The 23,973-nt window shown below is 38.6% G+C and overlaps 1 protein-coding gene across 3 annotated transcripts in view; it reads right to left on the bottom strand.

Annotated features, from left to right (window-relative positions):
- The window catches only part of Exoc6b (exocyst complex component 6B), a 477,853-nt gene that overhangs the window by 263,201 nt on the left and 190,679 nt on the right, over positions 1 to 23,973 (bottom strand). For all 3 annotated transcript variants that reach the window (XM_041645429.1, XM_041645442.1, XM_041645435.1), the window contains exon 8: positions 16,131 to 16,199. In XM_041645429.1, coding sequence (XP_041501363.1) covers positions 16,131 to 16,199 — 69 coding nt within the window. The remainder of the gene's footprint in view (positions 1 to 16,130; positions 16,200 to 23,973) is intronic.

Here is a 23,973-nt window from a genome sequence, read left to right as displayed (position 1 = left end):
ACTATGGTCAAAAACAACTTGGGGTGTAACGGGTTTATTTCAGCTTATAACTGTCAGGTTACATTCCATCACTGAGATGAGTCAGAGCAAGAACAAGGAGGCAGGAATTAAAGCAGAGAGCACAGAGGAACACTGCTTACTGGCTTGCTCGGCCAGCTTTCTTATACAATCCAGGAACACAAGCCCAGGATGGTAGCATCCATGGTGAATTGAGCCTGCTCACATCATTCATTAATCAAAACAACCCACAGACTTGCCTACAGGCCAAGTTTATTCAGGTATTTTCTCAACTAATATTACCCCGTCCCAGACATGTCTAGGTTGTGCCAAGTTGATAACAAGCAACCAGCAAACTATCTGTGATAGTTATCTCCTCACAATTAAACAGAAGTGAAGTGACACATTATAGATGTGATAATACAAAAGCAATGCTTGCTCCCTTTCAAAACATCTCATTCTAAATGAGTTACATTTTTTTTGTCAACTTGATACAAACTAGAGTCACCTAGGAAGAAGGAACCTAAACTGAGGAACCATCTCCAACAAACTAGCCTGTGGGAATGTCTGTAGGCATTTTCTTTTTTCTTCTCTCTATATGAATTTGTAATTCATTTATTTTTATTTCGTGCAAATTTGGGTTGCATAAAGGTGTCAGATTTCCTGGTAATGGAGTTATAGGCAGTTATGAGCTGTCATGTGGGTGCTGGGAATTGAACCCAGGACCTCTGGAAGAGTAGCCAGTAGTCTTACCCACTGATCCATCTCTCCAGCCCCTTTTTAAATTTTTAATTAAAATACAATTACATTATTTCCCCTACCCTTTTTCCCTCCAGTCCTTCCCATTTCTTCTCAAATTCATGGCATCTTTTAAATTATTGATACACACACACACACACACACACACACTGATACACACACACACATAATATATTTCAAATATCTCATTAATGATCAATGAGGGGTGGGTCCATCCCACTGTGGGCAAATGCTGCCCCTGGACAGGTGGGCTGGGTAGTATAAGAAAATAAGCTGACTGAGTCAGTAAGCAGTTTTCCTCCATGGCTTCTCCTTCAGTTCCTGCCTTAAGATTCTGCTCTGGTTTCCCTCAATGATAGACTGTCACTTGTAAGATGAAATAACAAACCCTCTTCAAGTTGGCTTTGTTCATAGTATTTATCTCAGCAACAGAGACGCGAACTAGGACACAATAGCATATGATGCTCGCATTAGCTTCAATTTTGAGATCTGGTGAAATTGCTGTGCAATTACCTTAAGACTATTTATTTATTCATTTATTTGTTATTTATTATTAGGTAGAAGTCTTGATCCGTTATCCAAGATAGCCTAAAACTCACAATTTTCCTATCTCATCCTGAGCAGTTGGGATTACAGGTATATGCCAACATGTCCAATTTAAGATTTTCTTTTTTTCTTTTACCTTTTTTTAATTAATTTATTTATTTTTAATTTCATTTTACATTTCAACCACAGTTCTCCCTCCCACCCTTCCTCCTACTGCCCCTCGCCTCCACCACCAGCCCACCCCTCATTCACTCCTGCCAACAGGTAAGGGCTCTCATGAGAAGTCAACAAAATCTGGCACAATAAGTTGAGGCAGGACCAAGCTCCTCCCCCTGCATTAAGGCTAAGCATGTCATCCCACCATAGGGAATGAGGTCCAACATGCCAGCTCATGCACCAGGGATAGATCCTGGTCCTACTGCCAGGTGCCCCTCAGATAGTCCAAGCTTCACCACTGTCTCCCACATGTGGAGGCCTAATTCAGTCCCATGGAGGCTCCACAGCTGTCAGTCTAGAGTTCATGAGTTTCCACGAGCTTGGTTCAGCTATCTCTGTAGGTTTTTCCATCATTATTTTGACCTCCCTTGCTCATATAATCCTTCCTCTCCCTCTCCAATTGGATTTTCCAAAGCTTGGCCTGGTACTTGATTGTGGATCTCTGCATCTGGTTCCATCAGTTACTGGAAGGCTCTAGCTTCTCTGGAGCTGTGGACTGTAGTCTGGTTATCCTTTGCTTTACATCTAACATCCATTGTTGAGTGAGTACATACCATATTTGTCTTTCTGAGTTTGGGTTACCTCACTCAGGATGGCTTTTTCTAATTTCATCAATTTGCCTGCAAATTTTACAATGCCATTGTTTTTTTACAGCTGAGTTGTACTCCATTGTGAAAATGTACCATATTTTCTTTTTCCATTCTTCAGTTGAGGGGCATCTAGGGTTCTTTTTTTTCTAGGTTCTGGATATTACAATGAACACTTTAATTTCACAGCACATTTGAGAGAAAAATAAAAGCCTTCCCCTATTCCTCTTGTACTCATATACCTTCCTGCCCCCACCCTCCAGCATCCACAAAACTGACTGCAAACTTCCTGACCTGAACACTATCCTGCCCACACATGCAGAGTATCTTATATTATGAACATGTTCCACCAAGTACCATATATCTTTTTTGAGTAATAAACAATCTTTGGGAAATATTTCAAGACAATTATCCCCTTCTTTCTTAATGCTCCTACCTAAATAAACCTCCATTGTAATTACTGAAATATAAAAAATCATGAAGAGTCTAAGGATTTTCCCACCTATAAGTTAATAAAGTCCAGTTTCATGAAACCTAACACATCTAAAACAAATGACTTTATTAGTCTTATTATTAGCAGAAATCAGAATATCAGCCGTTACTTGCCCTCATTCCCAGAGCCCTGAGCCCCATAGGACAGTGTAAAACAGTCTAGGTCACATTTGTATGCAAAGCCAGATGTACTAAAGATAAGGATCCCTGAATACAGGAGACCCAAACACCCTTCCTTGTTCCATAGAAAACATCATGTTCCCAGACTAGTAGCACAAACTGCTGTTTTTCTCACAGGAGATATTATTTCCACATAAAAATTATTGGTTATACAAACATTCATGCAAAAAGCATCTAGATTGATTCAGTGCCTCCATTTCCAGAAATGTACACCAGTTCAAGCAGCCCATGGTGAACTCTCTCAACATCTATCAGTCCAGGGTATGGAAAATCCTATTCTCCATCCCAGTTTGTGGATACCTATGTGCACACGTACAAAGATTCACCACTTCATTCATAGGCCTGCTTATTAGTAATACACTTAAGGTTTCATATTCTATAGAAAGATTTATTTATTTATATTTTATGTATATGAATATTTTGCCTGCATGAATGTCTGTACCATGTGTATGCTTGGTACCTGCAAAGGTCAGAAGAGGAAGTCAGATCTTCTGGAACCAAAGTAGAGATAGTCATGAGCTACATGTGCTGAGAATTTAACCTGGGTCCTCTTGAAGAGCAATAAGTGCTTGATGTGGGAGGGTCTTCTGTTTGTGTTGATTTCATTGGTTAATAAAGAAACTGCCTTGGCCCATTTGATAGGCCAGCCCTTAGGTGGGTGGAGTAGACAGAACAGAATGCTGGGAAGAAGGGAAGTGAGGCTAGATGCAATGGAGCCAGCCGCCAGGTCAGACATGCTGAATCTTTCCCGGTAAGACACCACCTCGTGGTGCCACACAGATTATTAGAAATGGGTTAATCAAAATATGAGTTAGCCAAGAAGAAATTAGATATAATGGGACAGGCAGTGTTTATATGAATATAGTTTGTGTGTTGTTATTTCGGGTGTAAAACTAACCATGTGGGAGCCAGGCAGGACGAAAAGCAGGCCCACTCCCCTTACTACAAATCGCACCCAACGTGGGGCTCAAACCTACAACCCTGGGATTAAGAGTCTCATGCTCTACCGACTGAGCTAGCCAGGCGGCAGGGAGCCATGCAGGACGAAAAGCAGGCCTGCCCACAGCTCCTTCTACAAGTGCTCTTTAACCACTAAGCTATCTCTCCAACCTCATATTTCATATTCTTTTCCAATAAAGCTACCCATATTTATGAACTCTCTTTTATATACATTCTATTAGAATACATAAAGCCAGGCTCATTAAGCAATGGACAGAGGAGATAATACTGAAGTTCTGAACAAGGAAGAAACCACCAGAGAGTGTACTCAAGGCCCTCCTAAAGATACAACAGCTAATGAAAACCAATCACTATCAGACTTTGTAGATCACTGAAGTAAGCAATCAGATACAACCCTGTGGGGTATGGCTGTTGTGGGACCTGTGAGTGGTGGACAATGGTGGTTTCAATGGCATAATTTTATGCCAATGAATTTTAAGAAAAACAAAAAAGAACCAGTGAGAGAGACCAATGGTGTAGGAGGGCCTTCTGTCTATGTGCTACTTTCATTGGTTAATGAATAAAGAAACTGCCCTGGCCTGTCGATAGGGCAGAATTTAGGTAGGCAGGGAAGACAGAACTGAATTCTGGAAGGAAGAACGCAGAAGGTGACGCCATTGGGTCTGCCACCAGAGTAAGACATGCTGCCAAAACTTAACTGGTAAGCCGCTGCCACATGTCGATATAGAGATTAATAGAAATGGGTTAAAGTAAGATGTAAGAGTTAACCAATAAGAAGTTAGAGCTAATGGGCCAAGCAGTGATTTAATTAATACAGTTTCTGTGTGGTTATTTCAGGGCTCAGCTAGCTGGGCAACTACGAAAAACAAGCAGCCAGCTCCCTCCAACAGACCAAAATAAACTGATCTCAGAGGCTATGAATAGAAAGAAAATCTTGGCTCTTCTCTCCACAGCAGTACATTCATTTGCCTTCCACAGACTGTAGATAAGAGAGTTAAAGTCTGCACCAAAGGCAATTTTTCTAAAAATGGAGTATTTTAAAAGGGTGGCCTAAAATATAAAAAGTATTCCCATTCACTCCCATACCTAGTCACATTTCACAAGAAGCTAGGCCCTGTGCCCAGATTGGGCAAAAACAGTAAGGAGGTTTTTCCAGCAATCTAACTACTGGATGCATAACCAAAGGAAATTAAGCCAGAATGTTGACAAGTTGTTTGTTCTCCAACATACTCTGTAGCAATATTCATAATAGCCAAGAAACTAACACAATCTAATTGCCATCAATTAATAAAGAAATATTCTTTTCAAATATAAACAATGAAATAAATAATAGATAAACAATAGAAAATAAAAATAAAGAAATTCTATTACTTTTTGACCTGGATGGACCTTAACATCATTACAATAAATGAAGAAAAGCTAGGAAGAAAGCATCAGTAATTCTTGCTTTCACCTCAATGTAGAGTATAAAAAGCTGATCCATGGAGCTTGAGAGAAGAATAGTGGTTACCAGAGGCCAAGGAGACAGTATGGCTGACCAAAGGGGACTAAAGCTACAGTCAGTAAAAGTAGGAAGATCTGGGGTGCTAATGTACAGTAATGAATGAAATACTATTTAAGAATCACACATTTCAAAAGGACACAAGCCTGGGCATGGCAATTTACAGCTGTAATCCTAGCACTTAACAGAGGGAGGCAAGGTGATGGTGAGTTTGAGGCCAGTGAGGGATATAGAATGAGTTAAGTCTATCTGAACTACAAAGCAAGATCATGTCTGAGCAAAACAAACCACTAGAAAAAAGGATTCTGAATGCTTCCATCAAAAAAAAGGTAAGTTTGAGAAGATAATGTTCAACCAAATTAGACATTAGACAAATATAAATAAAACTCAACTCTTCCTCCATTACTAGTCACCCATTCCACTATGCTCTGTTTTCTCACATCATCCAAAAGTGTCTTATTTTTCACCTGACATCCATGCTGCATCTCTAGCACCTTCACACTCAATAAATGTAAAAAGAACAAAAAAGTACACAAACAACAAAATAATTAAACTGTTTTTTTGGTACATGCGCTTACGTAGAATCTGAACAGCTAACAATTTCATAAACAACCTCACTTTTAAATTTTCGAGACAGTTTTGCTATGTAGCTAATATTGCCTTTAGACTCTGGTTCCTTCTGACTTCTTCACCAGTACCAATATCACAAGTGTGTGGCATCATGCCTAGCCTATGACCTATTTTCCTTATCTCAAAAACAAACAAATTAAGAAAAAAAAACAGTACTTTAAAAATAAAATACTTTTTATACTTTGAGTTAGCAAGAAACCCTAACTTTAATTAATCTCTCCATATAACAGATCAAAAAACTATATAAACCTGAAACAAAAAACAAATCAGTTTCTTAGCTTATAATTTACCTCAAGCCCTTGTGTGGTCTGTACGGCTTTTTCCAACAGTGTCTTCTTGGGGTATCTTACACATTGCTCACTCCTTTCATTCACAGCTGTTTATTAGCTTATGCTACAATACGGAAAACATAAGACTCTAAGAAGTCCAGAAGCTCTAAATAAGAAGTTGAGGTATGATAAGATGGACTATGCATATTCTTTCTGGAGAAGTCTGGGTTCAGCAGTCTACTCTAGTTTTAAAAGTCCTACATGACAACCTCTACACCAGTGGCCATGAACCGTTTGCAGAGTCAAGCGGCCCTTTCACAGGGGTTGCCTAAGACCATCAGAGAATACAGATATTCACATTACAATACATAACAGTAGTAAAATTACAGTTATGATGTAGCAATGAAATAATTTAATGGTCAGAGGGTCACCACAACATGAGAAACTGCATTGAAGGGTCACAGCATTAGGATGGTTGAGACACTGTACTAGACTGTGGCTTCTTTGAGTTAGGTAATTCTTTTTTTTTTTAACTTTTTTTTTATTGAGTAAAGAGAAAAAAAAACAAATTTCCTCCTCCTCCCAGCCTCCCATTTCCCTCCCCCTCCTCCCACCCTTCTCCCCCTCCCCCCACTCCTCTCCCCCTCCCTCTCCAGCCCAAAGAGCAGTCAGATTTCCCTGCCCTGTGGTAAGTCCTAGGTCCTCCCCCCTCCGTGCATTTCTAGGAAGGTGAACATCCAAACTGGCTAGGCTCCCACAAAGCCAGCACATTACGTAGGTTCAAAACCCCGTGCCATTGTCCTTGGGTTCTCATCAGCCCTCATTGTTGGCCATGCTCAGAGAGTCCAGTTTTATCCCATGCTTTTTCAGTCACAGTCCAGCTGGCCTTGGTGAGCTCCCAATAGATCAGCTCCACTGTCTCAGTGGTTGGGTGCTCCCCAAAGGAAAAGCATATAGTTGTCCTCTTGGCTATGGGAAGTAGACAAAATTGCCGGGGAGAAAATTGAGATCTTGGGGGTGGGGTGGGATGGGGGTAAGGGGAGATGGGGAGAGAGGGGGGAGAGGGGAAGAATGCGGGGGAGCTTGGGAAAGGGGGAGGATTGGGATGAAGGAAGGTTGGATGGGGGAGCACGGAAGCACGGTTCTTAGTTAAGGGAGCCACCTTAGGGTTGGCAAGAGACTTGAACCTAGAGTGGCTCCCAGATACCCAAGCCGAGGTCCCCAGTTAGTTCCTTGGGCAGCTGAGGATGGGGAACCTGAAATGACCCTATCCTAGAGCAATAATGACGAATATCTTGCATATCATCATAGAACCTTCATCTGGTGATGGATGGAGACAGAGACAGAGACCCACACTGGAGCACTGGACTGAGCTCCCAAGGTCCGGATGAGGAGCAGAAGGAGTGAGTTAGGTAATTCTAAGGAAGTACAAAATCCACTAAGTCTCAAACATAGACTTTTCACGCTCCCAAAATTAAAATAAATCCATTCTACCTGTAAGTTAAAAAACACTCTCCATGACACCTGCTATTATGAACCATAAATAAGCATGAATTTTAGCTATGGAATTTGCTTCTGGTAAGAAGATCCATTGTGATGTATGTCACTTACATAACTCTTTTAATAAACTAACTCCCATAGGACAAAAGGATGCTCCTTTTGTCTCCTATGTGCTTTCGTGGGTTACATTATAAGCTTTGGCTACAGCAATTAATGCCCCTCACCCATGATATTAAAACTACCACAGCAATATAAAAACCACTGTCCAGGAAGAAAACATCTTAGTTATGGAAAACATAAGAAAAAAATTTTTAATTTAAAATTTTCAAAGAAATCTGACAGAACCTAAATAGATCATAGTAAGAAAAAATTGAATATGAAAAAGAAGAAAAAATGTCAGATTTCTCACTGACTACCTGAGATGGGGATAAATATCAAATTTGAGTGATGGTATAAAGGCAGTATAATTTCAAATAGTTGTCAAAAGGTCAAAGGTGGGCCTGGGATGACGACCCAGTCTGTGAAGTCCTATTTCATAAGCATGAGGATCTGAGTTTGAACCCAGCATTCACACATACACACAGTTTGGCATAGTGGCATGTGACTGTTCCAGCACAAGGGAAGCAGGGACAGGTAGATCCTTGGAGACCTGGCCTGCCAGCACAGTCAACCCAGTGAGCTCCAGAATCGGTGACAGAGTCTGTCTCAAAAAGTACATGACAACAGAGGAACACAACAAACTTCAGCCTCTGACCTCCACATACATGAACTTATGCACAAACCCAAACCAATGACACATAGACAGACACCCACACACTGATGATGACGATGACGACGATTACGATTATGATGATAACACAAAGGAAGAGAGATAGTTCCGACTGCATGCAGGGGAAAAAAGCCACAACACCCTGTGGAGCACGTCATGGGAGAACATACAGGCTAGGGGAGCACATAACAAGAGTAGCCAGGAGGAAAAGTGAAGGGAGAGATAAAGCAAGGATCCAATACAGACTACTCAGACTAGGTAAGAAAGTTACTTTATTCTGCAAATAATGAGAAACTACAATTTAAATTTACATTAAGCCTAAAATTAAACTGTATTTAGCATTATTAGGTGTCGTATATAAAATGAATTACTACTTGTATGCCTTGTCCGAGTCTGAAAAGTTATCATAATGCTCTGTCTAAAGCTGATCATTGTTTAACATACATAAAAACACACAAGTGAGCACCCTTGAGATGTTTAGTTATCTCCAAATAAGCTTTTTTGATTTAACTCATTTTTCTTTTTTTTTTTCTTTTTCTTTGTCTGTTATTTTATTCAAAGCCAAGTGATAGATATGCCCACGGGTAATAAGGTCACTGGGTTAAACGAGCATTATGACAATTATAACAAATAGATTCCAACTACTACAAACCAGAGCCCATTAGTCTACACTGCAGGAAAGTTATCACTAGAAATGCTCTTCCTGTGTCCTTATCAATGCAGCGCACAAAGTATTGTGCCCTCAGCTCTTTCTCTATGATCTATGCAGTGTTTGCTCCTATCTGACCCCACCAGGCACTGGTGGGTCAGTGGCTCTCTGAGGTCCTGAGATATAGTAGGAGAGTGACAGGAACCTGCAAGATGTCAGAAATAAACCCTAAGCTGCTAAATTTTCAGGGAAATTTTTCACAGGAAAAAATACATAAAAAGTGTTCTTACTACTCAGATGTACTCAAGCTCACAAATGGAAAGAAAGCAGAATGCATCTGTCTCTTTCTTGTCTAAGTTGGTTCCTTAAACTTGCAACTCCTGTGTGTTTTAGATACTATAGAAATGCAGAAGAATGTTTTGAGAGTGAAAAATAAAGTCTATTAAAGTTAAAGTGAAATAATTAGAAAGTGAACAGAGTAGAATAGGGTCTAAAGCTTCTAAAGCCAGCCAGAGTTCTTAAAAATAAAGTTCAGTAGATGAACAAATGAAAGCAAAGCTGCTCTGAAAGAGCAGGGAAATGGCACTTACTTCCCTTCTGCGCATGCTCCAGGAAAGCTTGTAGGAGTAAAATGCCCATTTCCTGCTTCCCAAAGGAAAGATACGTATTTCAAATAAATATGATAGATTTTTTTAAGAAACAACTCTCCAGGTCTCTTACAAAGTAGCCTTTCTCTAGACCAACTACATTATAAGCTTTCTGTAAAGTTGTTCCAATCATATTTATATCTTTCAACATTATCAGTCATATATGCTAGCTTTAGGAAAACATAGCTTTGAAGAGTAGATAATTTTAGCAACTAAATTTCTTTGATAACTTCATACATGTATATACCACATTCTGACTGCTCTCATCCCAGCCCCAGGCCCCTACTCTCCCATCATCTATCCTACTAATCTCTTTCCCACATTCATATCTTTGTGTTTGTATTCCTCTCATCTTAACTAGGGCCTTCTGTGTGGCCTTGAGGTTGGAAGAATCCATGAAAAGCTGGTGGGTATGGCAAAGCACACAAAACTAAAGACAACAGTTCTCCCTTTCCCAGAGTCCATCAGTAGCTTACAGTTCAGCAGCAGAGGTACGGCTCCATGAGCCTCTCCCCTATTCACAACTGGCTCTTCAGGGGTCTTGTCTTGTATAGGACCAGAACAACTAATAGCAGCTGCTTTGAGTCAGGGGCTACACTGTGTAGTATCTAGAGGATGGGATTTCACTGCCCTTCTTCCAGCTCTTACATGCTTTGCATCCACAATGTTCCCTAAGTTTAGAAGTGGTATTATAAATGACTTGTTGGGAGCTGAGCCAGCCTCATCTGTCACTTATTGCTGTCTTGGGGTTTTTACAGAATCAAGAGTTTAAGAACACGTGATACTGCTAAACTAATCATTTCATTCATTAAAACTTCAATAGTGCCATGAACTCTTCCATTGTTTATTTTTCAAAGCATTTTAGCATGACAATAAACTTGTATCAAAGTTCATTAACAAATTTTCTTAAGAAATTTAACACTTAAGATGTGTCACTTGGAACTGCTCACACTGATAGCTATTTCTAGTCTCCCAATTCTTTCCTTGCTGTTACTGGTTGGTACATGCCCATGGTTTTGTCAGTTCCCCAGCTACCAATGTAGGCCACATGAAATCTGCAGATTAAGACTGGGAGGTCACATACTATCCTGACCCAAGTGAGGAAGAAGCATGGGACAGTGGTAGAAGCATGTTCCCAGAAAGTTCCTCCCCATCCCACGCTATCTTATTCTCAGCTGCACAGGGGGTAAAAATGGGATAAATTGTAACCCTAAAGATGATTCACTTCTAATTACAGCAGGGTCCCTGGAAAAAATATGCTGAAACTTAACACATTTACTTACTAACAGTCCTCATCATTATTTATAAACCTCTGTTCTAAATCTTTCTAATACAAGTGATCAGAAAGCAACTATTAGCTAGGTTACAGAGGTGATCATATTCTTGAGACAAACAGATCATCAGCTTGTCACACTTAAAGGCTGCCTGGGAAAAAGAGATTTATGATACAATAACAATGTCACTTTGAAATTATTTTTTTACAGTTAGACTGGACAAGGCATTTGAATCTAAAGAAAAACCAAGCTGTCCGGGAGCTTAACACAGAGGGTACTCAAGAAGACCTGGCACTTGCTATTCTAGGGCACAGGTTCGTACTCAGCAGACAGCTGCAACCTGACTCAACCATTGATGGGCTCTTCTGAGGTCTGTGGGTAAGACTCAAGGAGATGAAGAAGTCTGACAGTTTAATCAAAATGTTATATGTACAGTTCAGCATCCTGATATATGCCTATAATCTAGCACAGAGGCCAAGGTAGAGGATTTCAAGATGAAGGCTCCTTGACTACATAAACTCTATTTAAAAAAAAAATAAATGTACACATGAGCATTTCACTTGGGTTAAAGACATCACAACTTCATTCAACTTTCTGATTTACTTTATCTAGGAAAACTGCACTTGCTAGAGCTCATTAGTAATGTTACTTTACAGAACAATACTCTCTCCTATATTCCACTACAGTCTCCTATTGCTCTTGAAGGACAGAACTACATTTTTTAAGATTCATGTAATACTAAAGGGTTGCTGTGTGCATTAACATCTGGATTACTGCTATAATTGTTAACCCAAGATGTCAGAAATCCAGAAAGTAAACTTTTTATTATAGGATAACACACAGGTGAAAAATACATAAATCAAAGTTGCACATTTCACCAACATTTTTAATATGGGAATTTAAATTGTTAATGAACATATAATAACAGTTCATTGGAGACCACAATGCCACTAGGAGGGAAGATCGTAAATGAAACCCAGGAACTATGGGCCTGACTATATTCACACTTCTCTGCACCCTTAATGACACCCAAGCATCTTCTTACATGCTGTTCATAGGATGCGTTAGCATAGCTAACCTCAAGATGACCAAGAAAGATGCTTCAGTATATAAAGGAGCTTAGTACATGCAAACTGTCTGTACTGAAGTTAAATTAAAAGTTGGAACTCATAAACATGGCAGATAACCTTGGGTCAATAAAGGTTTCACAAAATATGCAAGGCAAACTCATTATTCACTAGACAGACAGTCCATCCATCTTTACAGGAACAATGCACAATGTACAACAACCCCAGTTATTATTATCCATCGCTTCCTTAACAGGAGGACTTTGAATTTGTTTTTTCCTTTTTAATTTTTTTCTCTAATGACTGTGACGTTTTATTTCCTCACCTGTCGATCTCTAAACTGTATGTTTGTAAGTCGTAAATTGAAGATTTAAACCATATCAATTGTTTAAAACAATTCCACACAATGCATCTACCTTTGCTCCCACACACTTCCATTGTATGATTACATCAAGACCCACGTCTCCGCCACTATCTGACCCTTGTTCACTTTCTTCCCTCCCCTCCACCCACCAAACTTTGCCCTTCCTGCCAAAGTTCAGCACTTCCTAGAAAAGTCTCACTGCCTGTTTGATATTGTACTTCACTTTAGTCACCAAAGGAAGAATTTACAGGTGCTTGGCCCCATCTATAAGACCATGACCGAAATCTGACCTCCTGTTACAATACATGAACTTCTGCCCTACTGATAAGGCTGGCAGATATAAGTAGGATTTTTCAAATAATCCTTTGGGAATTTATAAGCAGCACAGCCATAAAGGGGGGTGAATGGAAGGTCGGTTTCACTAAAAATAATAAATATTGCCATGTTTATTCAAAGTGTGCCTTGTTATGTTCCAGGCCAAAAGTTCAGATAAACACTATTGTAAATGACAAAATATTAGAACTTTTTGTTACTTGTGTTATGATTCTTCCGTTGAACACCAATAGACCTGTTTCCTCCTGTATAAAGCCCTGATATTGAATAGCAAGTTCTGAGATGAGAATATTGGATTTTCTTGAGGGCTAAAAGAAGGGTGGCTATCTTTTACAATAAAAAAGCAAGCACTGAATATTATATAGTGCTAATACTAAGTGGTGAAACAAAAGAAGGAGGAAGAAGAAGAGGAAGAAGAGAAAGAAGAAGAAGAGGAGGAGGAGGAGGAAGAGGAAGAGGAAGAGGAAGAAGAAGAAGAAGAAGAAGAAGAAGAAGAAGAAGAAGAAGAAGAAGAACCACCACTATACCTGTCCTAAATGGGCTTTCCATTTACTGATGAAGAATACAACTAAATATGATGATTAATGCTATAAACACAGAGACACACATCAGACCCTAGGGAATACATATCCACTGAGCTCAGTCCGCAATATTAGCAAAATAAGTAAGAATGAGAAAATTAAAATGAAACAGAATGAAAAAAGAAAAGCAATGAAATGGGAGTGGTGATTGACGTAAAAGGACTAATATGCAGAAAGGATGACAACGAAAACATGCTTCAGAATTTGAAATCAAGAGGGTAAGAAGCAAGAAATGTGAAAGACCTCTAAAGAGCCATGAACTGGTTTCTCTGTTTGTTTGCTTGTTGCTGTTGTCTCTAGAGGAGACTAAGCCCAGATCCTCCCACAGTATTAAACACATACTCTACCACGCAGTCCATGCTCAGTCCTGGCACGTGAACTTTTAACAACAGCAAGAAACAGAACAGTGGTACAGGTAGAACCCTGGAACAGTGAAGGGTACAAAAAAGATGAGCTGACAAACACCAAAGTAAGGCAGCAATATCAGAAAGGCTGCCAGGGAGGATGAAAACCATCATGTAAAGGAAGAAAATTACATTAAAGGATGAGAAGTAAAAACTATCAGTAAAGTCCAGGTACTGCAAGATACACTCAGAGAGTGACAAGAAAGAAGAGAGGACTTTAGATTGATCAGAATGAAGAGATGAAGACAATATGGGAATGGACGGAATCAGTACTATATAGTTTAAATTCTTATTCTCCATTTTCAGTTCCCAAATCCTCTTTTTCGCGAGGCCTAAGATTAATATTAACTATATTAGAAAATGAGAATATTGTAATAAATATTTATGTTCAGTAACATTTTAAAATATTCTTGTTAATACTGTGAGGAGCTGTACTTTACCATGAAGTAATATGCACAGCTGACTTGAACACAGTTTTATGTAATGACAAGATTATAGCCTCAGCTCAATGAATTCAGCCCTAGATTACACATTATCTCACCACCCTGTAGTAAAACTGGTGTTGGATTTTACTCAGAGTCACCATAAGTCTAAAACAGGAATGTCTAAATTAGAAAGATATATTCAAAAATACTATGGAGCTGAATTCCTCCTATAATCAGCTGTGAATTTCTAAACCACAGCAAGGAAACAGTGCCTTAGACATTGTTATAGAAAATTTGTGAGTATCAAATATGTAACCATTTCAAATACTAATGTGTAAAATCCTATTCCAATTAGACAATTTTCTCATTTGATCATGTCTAAACCAACAGACTCTAGTTCTCATATAAGTTAAGCCTACATGCTTATTGGTAGCTAAGAAATACATTGTTAATTAAGAAAACCATCTTGTCAATTTGTTTGTTAATAAGAGTCTTGTTTTTTTATGGTGGAAACTTGTTTTTTTTATTTTCTCCTTTTCTCAATAAAAAAAAAAGAGTCTAGACCTCCTCTACACATGTCTATACATCATAGTGTATGCTTCTGCAAACACTAGTACAGCATCTATATATCAGCATCGAAAACAACATCATCTAACCAAACAATCTCCATTTACTAAATGCCAATCATTTGCTAAGGTCTGAGGTGGCATTATTTCACTGTCAATAATAGCACTAAACAGGAAATTATTATCCTAATTCATACATGAACTGCTAGACCACCCTAACACACACAGCTAGTAAATGTAAGCAATTTTACTACTCTGTTAGAATTCCCACTCGAGGCAGATTTGTTCCGTTTTCATAAAAACGTAACGAAGCTTATAAAAGACAGCACACAGTGGTAAAACACACTTCCACATTACCATCATCCCAAGAATGCACTTCCATCCTGGCATACTGCAACCATCTAAAGTACAAATCCTCATTTCCCTAGACATCCAGACATTTCCCAATCCATTTCATACAGAAGAGACACTAATGAGTAATCAGCACAGTGTGAATGATAAACACTGAAGATAATGCAAGGGGAATACTGTCACTCTGAAACAGGAGGCTTTGGAGAGTGTTGGTTTGAGGTTGGCAGGATAGTTGCTTGTTTGTGTGTTAGTTTAGGTTTATTTTTGGTTGTTTTATGGGAGTTCAAACATTATGAACTATAAGTTTAAAACTGATGGTCCTGATTACCTCAAAATTAAAAATGTCCATTTCAAGGAACATAAACAGTTTGTAGTACAGAGACAAACTGGATGGATATTTACAATATCCAAAACTGTCAATATCAACTACACAGAAGGAATTTCTAAAATTTCTCCTTCCAAGAAAAAAAAGAAACCCAAAATAAAATACTAACCAAGGTTTAGAAATGGGTAGAAAGTGGTTAATTCATCTACAAAGAAAGGCACAGTTTTATACCACCACTCAGAGAAATGCAAGTATACGAACACTGTACTCAGGACTCACCAGGGTCTGTCTGCCCATAGCTCCATAGGCAGGCGCATGGACACAGTAGGGACACAGCCACTTCCTAGCACTCTATTAATACCACAGAACCGCCCTTTTGAAAAATTTATTTTACCAGTGTTTTATAGAAGAGGAATTTTTTAAAATGTAAGTACTTTTCATAAGCACTTTAATGTATAAAAAGTAAGTTATTCAAGGTTGAATATGTCAACTTAGAAACAGAGCAACTGAATACATGTAACTATTCTGCTTATAACCTACAATCTATTAATAGCTGCCTGAGCTGTCATCAGCTATACAGCATTTTACAAGGCAAACAGAAACAAGATTCAAGCAAGAGCAGAAGAATTAGTTAATACTCATCAAACAAAATTTGTTTAAAAACACATTAAAATAATAATAAATCAGAATTTTGGATTCAATACATTTCTTTATTAGGAAGGTCATATAAAGACTCACCAGGACAGAATATATGTGCAGACACCGATATACAGGAGAGAAATCCACCAAGTCTTGAGCCCCGGGTACCTAGAAGCATACAATTACAAAAATATCAAATAAAAGTATTATGGAAAAATTGTATTAACGTTATTTTTACTACTCAAACAGTGATTTGCTTTCAAAGCCAGCTTTATATTCTAAGAGGAAAATTCAAAATAAACATAAGAGTAAATGTTCTCAGATTACAGAGATGGCTCAGCAATTAAGAGTGCTTGCTGCTCTTTCAGAAAACCTGAGTTCAATTCCCAGCACCACAAGCTATAACTCATAATCACTTGTAATCTCAGTTCCAAGAGATCCAACACCCTCTTCTAGCTTCCATGAACACCCACACACAGGTGATATACATACACAGAAACACACATACATACGTATAAATAAAAAAGAAAAACCTTAACAAAATAAAAGTCACATTCCCAAGCAAAACACGCATCTGTAATGTAATTCTAAAACTTGGGAAGGGGGCAGGAACATCAAGAGTTCATGGTCATTTTTAGGTAGTCCAAAAATACCACAGAGAGAGACAGAGACAGAGAGACATATAGAGACAGAGACACAGAGACAGAGAGAGATAGACAGAGTGAGAGACAGAGGCACAGAATGGGGGGTGCTCCCAAAAGCTTAGCTTTCTTTTCTAGTCACAAGCTGTATTGAGAGGGTCTAGGTGGCACAGTCCCAGAGAGATGAAAAGAGAAACTGCTTTCACTGTCTTCAGAGACACTGAGCCCTGAGTCAAGGATCAACAGAGAAAGCATAAAAATGGAGCTGTGACTTTGGTGACATGAGTCACCTTCTAAAATGCATAGAGATTACATGAAACTCAAGTTTGAGTGGTTAAAGGCAAATGTGCTATACAAGATGACTACTTTTAATGGCCAGTTATTAAAGGGAGTAAGTATTAAAATGCTTGTCTTTTTCATCAAAATACAGAACTGATACAAAAGGAGGGTACACTGTATTAAAAGTGAGATGACAAATGGAAAAGCCAAACCAAGAAGTTACTCAACAGACTTTAATGAATAGTGAATAATTATAATAATAATTTAGTGAATAATGAATGATATATTGACTAAACTTAAACATCAAAATAAAAAGTAAAAATCAAGTAAGAACTGAAATCAATTTTCAGAACTAATAAGAATTTGCTAGATGACTTGACAAGGAATGAGGTTTGATCTAAATTTCCTTAAACGAGAAAGGAAACTATCATTTGTCATACACAAATTCAACAAGAATAAAAAGGGACCTGCAAATACACGTTACACAAAATGAAACAAAAAGAAGAAAAATACAGAAGTACAATAAAGATCTAGCTGGTTTTTCCTGTCACAATGGTAACTATGTAAAACACCAGCACAAAAACAGTAGATGAGATAGGCTGACTCATCGTTACAGTGCTGATTCCCTTTCTTTCATAAAGCAAACACTATCTCTTCTTCGGGGCACAGCTTCTCTAACCAAGACTCTTCTCATAATGAAAATGGTCTTTTTCCTACAGATTGTATTTCACTGCTCTCTGGCTGAAACCACCCGGCACTCTACCTTTTGTTTCACTCTGCCAGGCAAATTTTAGGTTTCCCTATTTAAGCTTTAAGAGTGCTGAGGCCTCTGCAGGCAAAATAGCTGCTGTGGGAGCCAAAAGACTCTGTGTCATGAGGTCTCTTATGTCAAGCGAGCAATCCCCTCCATATGAAGGCAGCATGAAAGGTTTAAGGAAATTTATCTTGCCAGAAAACAAGAGTTTAAAGCTATAGAAAACACAACAATAAAAGAAAAAATTTTAAAGATTTAACCCAGACCCAAAAAGATGAACATGGGATGTACTCACTCATAATTGGTTTCTAGCCATAAATAAGGGTCACGGAGTCTACAATTGGTGAACCTAAAGAAGCTAAGTAAGAAGGTGAACCCAAGGAAAAACATATAGTTATCCTCTTGGCTATGGGAAGTAGACAAAATTGCCGGGGAGAAAATTGGGATCTTGAGGGTGGGGTGGGATGGGGGTAAGGGGAGATGGGGAAAGAAAAGGGAGAAGGGGAGGATGGGGGGAACTTGGGGAAAAAGGATGATTGGGATAAAGGAAGGATGGATAGGGGAGCACGGAAGCACAATTCTTAGTTAAGGGAGCCACCTTAGGGTTGGCAAGAGACTTGAACCTAGAGTGGCTCCCAGGAGCCCAAGGCGATGTCCCCAGTTAAAATAGTATTTAAACTACATAAAAATGTATACACATGAAAAAGACAAAGGAAATAGAGTAAAAAAGAATCTATACAGAAAATGAAATTATTTATTTAGAATAACTGTGGTTACTAAAGTGTATAAAAGGTATAGAGAACTTTTCCTGTCTAATTTTGACCAGCAAATTCAACCACAGCCTTGTTTCACAGGTTCCTCACATAGTTTGTTTATTTAGGTTCACTTTTGTCACAGAGCCAAAACCACAGAGTGGTTTCTCTCAAAAAGGAAACCACTGAAAGCCATTTCTAAGACTGAACCTTGGCCCATTGACTTGTCAGAGCCATCCTTACAGAATAAGCATCAATAGTAAGGGGCATTTCCCTAGGGAGCTGTGACAAATATGCTTATAGCCCCTTAGCAACCAGGAAAGGCATTTTGTTGCTAATAGATTAGAATTGGTCTATCGCCACTAATGTTTTCTAAAACGTGTATCTTGAGAGGTGAAAAAGTTCTTTCCTGTCATTGGCAGCAAGACTATCATCTGACTATTTACAGTGTCCTGATGAATAGGTATTAGATCTACTATTTCTATGCCCCAAACCTAACATACAGATAAATTCTCCTGAGTACAAGCATTACTGTCTGCTTTGAAAGCACCACAAAAAGATCTAGGCAAAAACTAAAGGAACAAAAAGAGGCTCCAACTCATCAACTCTCCCTCCCTCCACAAACAGCCCAATATTTAGAAACCCTTCTTCCTCCCTGCTCCCCTCTGAGAGCACACTAGGAGTGAGCACTGTGAGGAAGCAGAGCATGCTGAGAGGACAGAGGCATGACAAGTATGCACTGACTCATGTTGCTTTGAGCTGGATGTGTTTTTTCTGCTTCTACTAATGAAAAAGAATCACTTACATCTACAGAAAGCAAGAGGAGAAAAGCAACAAGCACTGCGTGAAGGAATGTCACTCTTCTGCAAGATGGAATGTAGTTTCCAAAATCTTAAAACACTAGGTGGAGGGTTCTGGGACAAAAGCAGCTGCCCTGGTACACCGGCAGCAACCTGTCTGCTTCAAGGTCCACATTCTGTTCTTTATTCTGCTCTGGCAGTGCAGGCTTCATATTTTATTCCCTCCTTTGCCTCCTCTCCCTTCAAATGGCAAAGAATGACTCAAGCACACTTAGGTTTCATCAGGGAGGGGCCCAAGGACACATCCTAAGCTAACAATGACTGTCTCTAATGGTTTCTGTCTCCTAACAAAAGCCATGACTCTTTTATCAGCTTCATCTAATTTTTCCTTTCCAAAGTAAATAACGGAGCCCTTGCATTTTACACATGTCCAAATTTGACAAATCATTATCCACATAGACTGGAACTGATAAGAGATAACTTTGTGGTGGAACGCTGTCATTTCCTCTTATGAGGACTTGCTTTGGCTACAACAACATGATTAAAATAGTTAAACATTTCCTTTGCCTGGCAGTCAGGAACTCAAAACATTAAGACCCTGGAGTCTGTATTTTTCTACAAGTTCAAATAGACCTAGGAAGAGACCAGCAGTGACCACAAACAATACACAGTGCACATCCCTGCTTTGTGTCTAACGTTAAGAATTCATATGAAATCACTTCATCACCAAGGACAGCAACTGCCTAATTGTCTGAACAGTTCCAAGAGCAAAATGGAATGCTTCCCACCAGCCAAAAACTCAGGATTTTCTCAAGAAGCCACGGCTGGTAAAATTTTAGATGGTACAGCTACAATTTGTGGCCCTAGAGAAAATCATATAAAGTAAGAAACACAAGCATTTTTTTTTAACAAAACAAATAGTAGCTATTAAAAGGGATGTTAGTGCTGCACGCTACTACCATTGCACATTCACAAAGACAATAACAGTTTCAGGCAAGCCAATGCATTCCAATCTTCATCTATAGAATATTTGTTAACCGGCATTTACAAAAGATACATGCATCAGCAGTCATCACACAAGCTACTCGTAGAGGACAAAGGTGACTCAAGGACAGAAGAGAATACAGGTTAAGAAAAGTACAAGTATAAATGAGATAAACAGCACCTGAAAATGACCTTATATCTATATAGACACTACTTCTTGAAGAAAATTTGAGGATTTAGAATAATCTTGGACTATCTCACAGTTAAGAAGAAAAGAATTCACATTTCTGATCATGAAAATTTTTGAGAAACACCAGGATCTGATTTAAATATGATCTTTCTCTTATTTGACAAACTTTGCTTCAGGAAAAAGGGGGTCTCTGAGAATGGAGAATGAGTGATGGAAGTTCATCTCCTCAGGCATAAGGAGACACTATCACACATAAAAGAAAATTTCTGATTTAAAGTAAGTGATGCCACTCCAGCTTCAACAAGCAGAAGCTAAACTTCCCTTTCTCACAGAGTCTGACTGAGTCTACTTTCTTTGTTTTAAAAGATTCACTAAGGAAAACGAGCTAAAGTTGATGTCCTAGCTTGCCCAGGAGGCTCAGGCAGAAGGACCTTAGTTTGAAATCAGCCTAGACTACATTTCAAGACCTTGTCTAACAACAACAAAAAAAAAAATCTGTACACAAACTTATCTAACCTGATAAATGTTCCTTTGTTGCTATATAAGCATAGTCTTATACAAGAAAAACTGAACACAGAGAGAGTTAATTTCTTCCCTCCACCCCAAAGTAAGAAATGGACTATGATTCTCCTACACTGCTTATAAACACAGAAGAACATTACTCCACTCCAGTCTTGCTATTCACACATTTGCCATAGAGGACAAACACATACACAAAAACTTGCTCTCACTCACCCTTGTACATATCCCTCATTTATTTTTCTCTTAAGAAGCCTTTCAAAATAGATGAACAAAATAGTTTGAACAAAAAGAATATGATAGAGGCTTGTAGGAATTTAGGTATGTTTATTACTCATTATTTGGGCCATTTTCCACTTTCAAAATCCTTCTAAGTGCCACTTCACACAAAGCAGTTTCTTGGTATTAGCAAATAAATGCAGAAACTGGGGTTCATTTCTAAGCATTAGATGGATCTGAAATCATTAAAATGTACCATGCATTTTCTCCAGGGAGTGAACAATAAATGATTAGCTAGAGAGACTCAGCTTCTGTATTCAGAGATTCAATTGAAACTGCCCATATTATGTTTGGGAGCCAAGAAATACCTGGCAGACATTTTTCACCAGGATGCTTTCTGAATTACTTTGCCATCACAAGTTTAGAGAAAAGAAGTATAGAATTCATTTGGAAATAAGATCTCATGAAGAGAGACTAAACACCATAGATTGAGTAACCAGAAGAGGAAAAAGCAGAAAGCCGGGGAGGACAGAGGATAGGGCATAACAATAAAAAAGAAAGAGAGACTATACTTTCATGGGTCATCTCTGTAATCTAAAAGTCAATGAAGGCATCTGTTACCATGGGAGCGTTGGCCCAGACTGCCCCTGGAGAGGTGATTGTCTGGGCTCTGGGTTAGAGGGCTCTGCTCTCTAGCCCTAGACCTGGGAGGGACATCCCATGACCCACACCCACCCACTAAATCCCAGAGACCCTGGAGCAGCCTCCCCACATGTGTAACCATTCCCCACCACATCTTTGACCACCAGAGCCTTGGCCCTGATTGCCTATGAAGAGAACCTTGGCCCTGTCAACATCTGGAGGAAGAACAACCACCTAAGCCACAAGTCCCACCTTAAACAACTGTAGGGGGTCGGACCCCATAAAACACAAGTCCCACCTGCACCCAGTGGAAGAAGAGATGGGCAGGCAGATGGCAGTGTAACACATTTAACACCATAAAGAGCAATATGGCACCACAAGAACCTAGTTGTTCTTCAACAGAAAGACCTGAACACCCTAACCCAGAAGAAGCAGAAGGAAATGACCTTAAATATAACGTTTATGAAGGTGATAGAAACCCTTAACGAGGAAATGAAAAATTCCCTTAAAGAAATGGAAGAAAAAAAAAAAACAAAAAATTGGAAGAAATTTCTTAAAGAAAGCCAAGAAAATCAGAAAAAAACAAACAGGTGAAGCAAACAGTTCAAGACTTGAAAATTGAAATAGAGTCAAAAAAGAAAACAGAAACTGACAGAATTCTAGAAATGGAAAATCTGAGTAAATGAACAGAAACTACAGATACAAGTATAACCAACAGATTACACAAGAGATGGAAGAAAAAACTCAGGAGTTGAAAATATGATCGAAGAAATAGATCCATCGGTCAATGAAAATGTTAAATCCAACAAATCCTTAACACAAAACATCCAGGAAATCTGGGATACCACGAAAAAAACTATACCTTATAATAATAGGGATAGAAAAGGAGAAGAACTCCATCCAGATCAAAGGCACAGAAAATATATTCAACAAATCATAGAAAAAAAACTTTCCCAACCTAAAGAAAGATATCCATATTAAGATGCAAGAAGCTGACAGAACACCAAATAAACTGGACCAAAAATACTCCTCACCATATAATAACCAAAATACTAAACATTCAGAATAAAAAATAATAATATTAAGAGCTGCAAAGGAAAAAGGCCAAATAACATACAAAAGTAGATCCATCAGAATTACACCAACTTCTCAAATAGAGCTCTGAAAATCAGAAGGTCTTAGATGGATGTGCTACAGATACTGAGATACCACAGATGCAAGCCCAGACTACTATACCCAACAAAACTTTCCATCACCATAGACAGAGAAAATAAGGTATTTCACAACAAAACCAGTTTTAAACAATACCTATCTACAAATTCAATCATAGAGAAAGTACTAGGAGGAAAACTTCAACCCAAGGAAGTTTGCTGCATCCATGAAAACACAGGCAACAGAAAATCCCACATCTTACACCAGCGAACCCAAAAGAAAGGAAACACACGGACACTACCACCGAAAAATAACAGGAAAATAAACAACCACTGGTTATTAATATATCTTAATATCAATGGGCTCAATTCACCGATAAAAAGACACATGTTGACAGAATGAATACAAAAATAGAATCCATTCTTCTGCTGCATACAAGAAACACACCTCAATGTCAAAGACAGACATTATCTCAAAGTAAAGGGTTGGGAAAAGATTTTCCAATCAAATGAAACTAAGAAACAAGCAGGTATATCTATCCTAATATCTAACAAAACAGACTTCACAGTAAAATCAATCAAAAGGAATGAAGGATACTTCATACTAATCACAAGAAAATCCATAAAGACGAAGTTCAATTCTGAATATCTATGCCCCAAATACAAGAGCATCAGCATACATAAAAGAAACAAGGGGACACAAACTGGAAAAAAAATTGCTACTTGCAGATGATATGATAGTATATATAAGTGACCCCAAAAATTCTACCAGGGAATGCTTACAGCTGATAAACACCTTCAGTAATGTGGCAGGATACAAAAATCAACTCCAAAAAATCAGGAGTTCTCCTATATACAAATGATAAAAGGACTGAGAGAGAAATAAGAGAAACATCACCCTTCACAATAGCCACATACAACATAAAATAACTTGGGATAATGCTAACAAAAGAAATGAAAGACCTGTATGACAAGAACTTTCAGTCTTTGAAGAAACTGAAAAAGATATCA

This window comes from Microtus oregoni, unplaced genomic scaffold, assembly GCF_018167655.1.
Source record: "Microtus oregoni isolate MIOR12 unplaced genomic scaffold, Mior012 000002F_ref0000024, whole genome shotgun sequence".
In the NCBI taxonomy this organism is placed as follows: domain Eukaryota; kingdom Metazoa; phylum Chordata; class Mammalia; order Rodentia; family Cricetidae; genus Microtus; species Microtus oregoni.
Note: the sequence above shows the minus strand (reverse complement) of the source record. Positions and strands in the feature narration are given on the sequence as shown.